Source organism: Cololabis saira, chromosome 21, assembly GCF_033807715.1.
Source record: "Cololabis saira isolate AMF1-May2022 chromosome 21, fColSai1.1, whole genome shotgun sequence".
NCBI lineage: Eukaryota > Metazoa > Chordata > Actinopteri > Beloniformes > Belonidae > Cololabis > Cololabis saira.
In genome coordinates, this window is record NC_084607.1 from 2,285,835 (window position 1) to 2,288,165 (window position 2,331).

The 2,331-nt window shown below is 42.6% G+C and overlaps 1 protein-coding gene across 1 annotated transcript; it reads right to left on the reverse strand.

The window, feature by feature from the left end:
- Positions 1 to 237: 237 nt before the first annotated feature.
- Positions 238 to 2,063, reverse strand: LOC133422536 (zinc finger protein 239-like). Its single transcript, XM_061712559.1, has 2 exons — positions 1,994 to 2,063; positions 238 to 1,366 (listed from the first exon to the last, which is right to left on the reverse strand). The coding sequence occupies exons 1-2, from the start codon at positions 2,061 to 2,063 to the stop codon at positions 444 to 446; spliced, it is 993 nt and encodes a 330-aa protein (XP_061568543.1). The 3' UTR covers positions 238 to 443.
- Positions 2,064 to 2,331: the final 268 nt, after the last annotated feature.

The following is a 2,331-nucleotide window of genomic DNA, read 5'->3' on the forward strand; positions in this document are numbered from 1 at the left end:
ACAGAATGAGGGCAGTACAACACAGACTTCACTTATCTAGTGTGAATCAGCTGAACAAAATACAGATGTCATGGTCATTTTAGAATTATTGCAGGTCCAGAGGTAATTTAAATCCAGCATGAATAGTACATGGTGATAAAAACCACATGACAAACGCACTACTGTGTGACTCTTTTCTAATATTCTGACACTGATGTCTTGTTGTGAGTTTGCAGTGAGCAGGAAGCTGAAATCAAGCAGGCAAACAAACTTTTTTATTTAAATGGAACAATGGAACATAAACTGGTGAAAAATCAAATTTAAACACATTTTTCAGTTGAAACTGAAAACAAAACTCCAGTTCTTTTTTTCAGAACAACATAACATGTCTAAATTGGTACTAAATTGGTTTAACTGAGCTCTCCAAGTAAAAGCTGCCCCACACTGATCACAGACATATTTTTTTATCTAGTGTGAATACGCTGATGACGCCTTAGATGACCTTGTTGAGTAAAAGCTGCCCCACACTGATCACATCTGTAAGGCTTAAATCCAGTGTGAATACGCTGATGACTCCTTAGATGACCTTGTCTGGTAAAAGCTGCCCCACACTGATCACATCTGTAAGGCTTCTCTCCAGTGTGAATACGCTGATGACTCCTTAGATCACCTGACAAGGTAAAAGCTGCCCCACACTGATCACATCTGTAAGGCTTAAATCCAGTGTGAATACGCTGATGACGCCTTAGATCACCTGACAAGGTAAAAGCTGCCTCACACTGATCACATCTGTAAGGCTTAAATCCAGTGTGAATACGCTGATGACTCCTTAGATGACCTTGTTGGGTAAAATCTGCCCCACACTGATCACATCTGTAAGGCTTGAATCCAGTGTGACTATGCTGATGACGCCTTAGATGACCTTGTTGGGTAAAAGCTGCCCCACACTGATCACATTTGTACGGCTTTTCTCCAGTGTGGATACGCTGATGACTCCTTAGACTACCTTGTTCGGTAAAAGCTGCCCCACACTGATCACATTTGTACGGCTTTTCTCCTGTGTGGATACGCCGATGACACCTTAAAATACTTGACGTGGTAAAAGCTCGCCCACACTGATCACATTTGTACGGCTTTTCTCCAGTGTGAATACGCTGATGACGCCTTAGATGACCTTGTTGGGTAAAAGCTGCCCCACACTGATCACATTTGTACGGCTTTTCTCCAGTGTGGATACGCTGATGACGCCTTAGATTACCCTGGTGGGTAAAAGCTGTCCCACACTGATCACAGGTGTACGGCTTCTCTTCAGTATGAATCCTCTTTCGGACCTTCAGACCTGGTGAAGTGGTGAGGACTTTATCCCTCCTATTTTTTCTCTCTTTGGCTTTATGTTTCTGTAAGGAAAGAGAAAAAGACTTAGATCCTGTTGTTGGTTGACCTTACAAATCCTTTTTCAGTTCAAATCAAGTGCTTAAGCTTGTTCTGTTATCAATGGCTCTTGACAGCCAGAAATATTCAGATAAAACATCTCAATATGTCAAAACAAAAGTGTGAAGGGGTAAAACTACCCACCCTCAGAACAAAATCATAAATTGTTTATAGAAATTCCACTGAAAAGATGTGGGGATTAATGGTGTAATTTTTGCGGAGCGAATGTTCAGATTTTGGCCGTTGTTTGTATTGTTGTTGTTTCAATCTCTGTGAGCTGGTCAGGTTGAAAATCTATTTTTACAGAGATGAACTTTTTTTTTTAGCACATATGTTCAATATATGAAATAAATTGCAGATGTGTGTGTGTGTGTGTGTGTGTGTGTGTTTGTGTGTGTGTGTGTGTGTGTGTGTGTGTGTGTGTCGGGGCTCAAAAGTTCTGTTATGTACAAAAGACCTGGCAAAAAAGTTTGGGAACCACTGCAGCACCACAAGGACACGGCCTGAAAACTGGGCTGTCTTAAGGGCGCAGTTACAGTTGCAGTTGGTGCCTGCGTACACGTCTGTTCGGCTCCCAGCGTACCTCGCGTAGTTGGCCAGGACAGCCCGTCATACCGGTGGTGATCGATAGGGGGCAGTAAGCAGAGCAACATTTGGAAAAGCTATTTATATTAAGTAACAGAAGTAGTAGCAGCAGCAGCGGTAGAAGATTAGAACAACAAACACTTTTACAGGACAATATTGGATGATGTAGGAGATTATAACATCGTGTGAATGTGTTTGAGTGTGTATGAATGTTGGTGGTGGTCGGAGGGGCCGTTTGGCGCGATATGGCAGCCACGCTTCCGTCAGTCTGCAGGGCAGCTGTGGCTACAAATGTAGCCACAGCTACACAGGGGTCTTAAATCTGAAAAGATTTAA

Bases quoted from the DNA above. Each gene is read 5' to 3' on its own strand.
- LOC133422536 (XM_061712559.1), bottom strand. From the start codon at position 2,063: ATGTTGCTCTGCTTACTGCCCCCTATCGATCACCACCGGTATGACGGG. The intron at 1,367-1,993 runs GTACGCTGGGAG...AGAAACATAAAG, and splicing joins GTCCTGGCCAACTACGCGAG to CCAAAGAGAGAAAAAATAGG.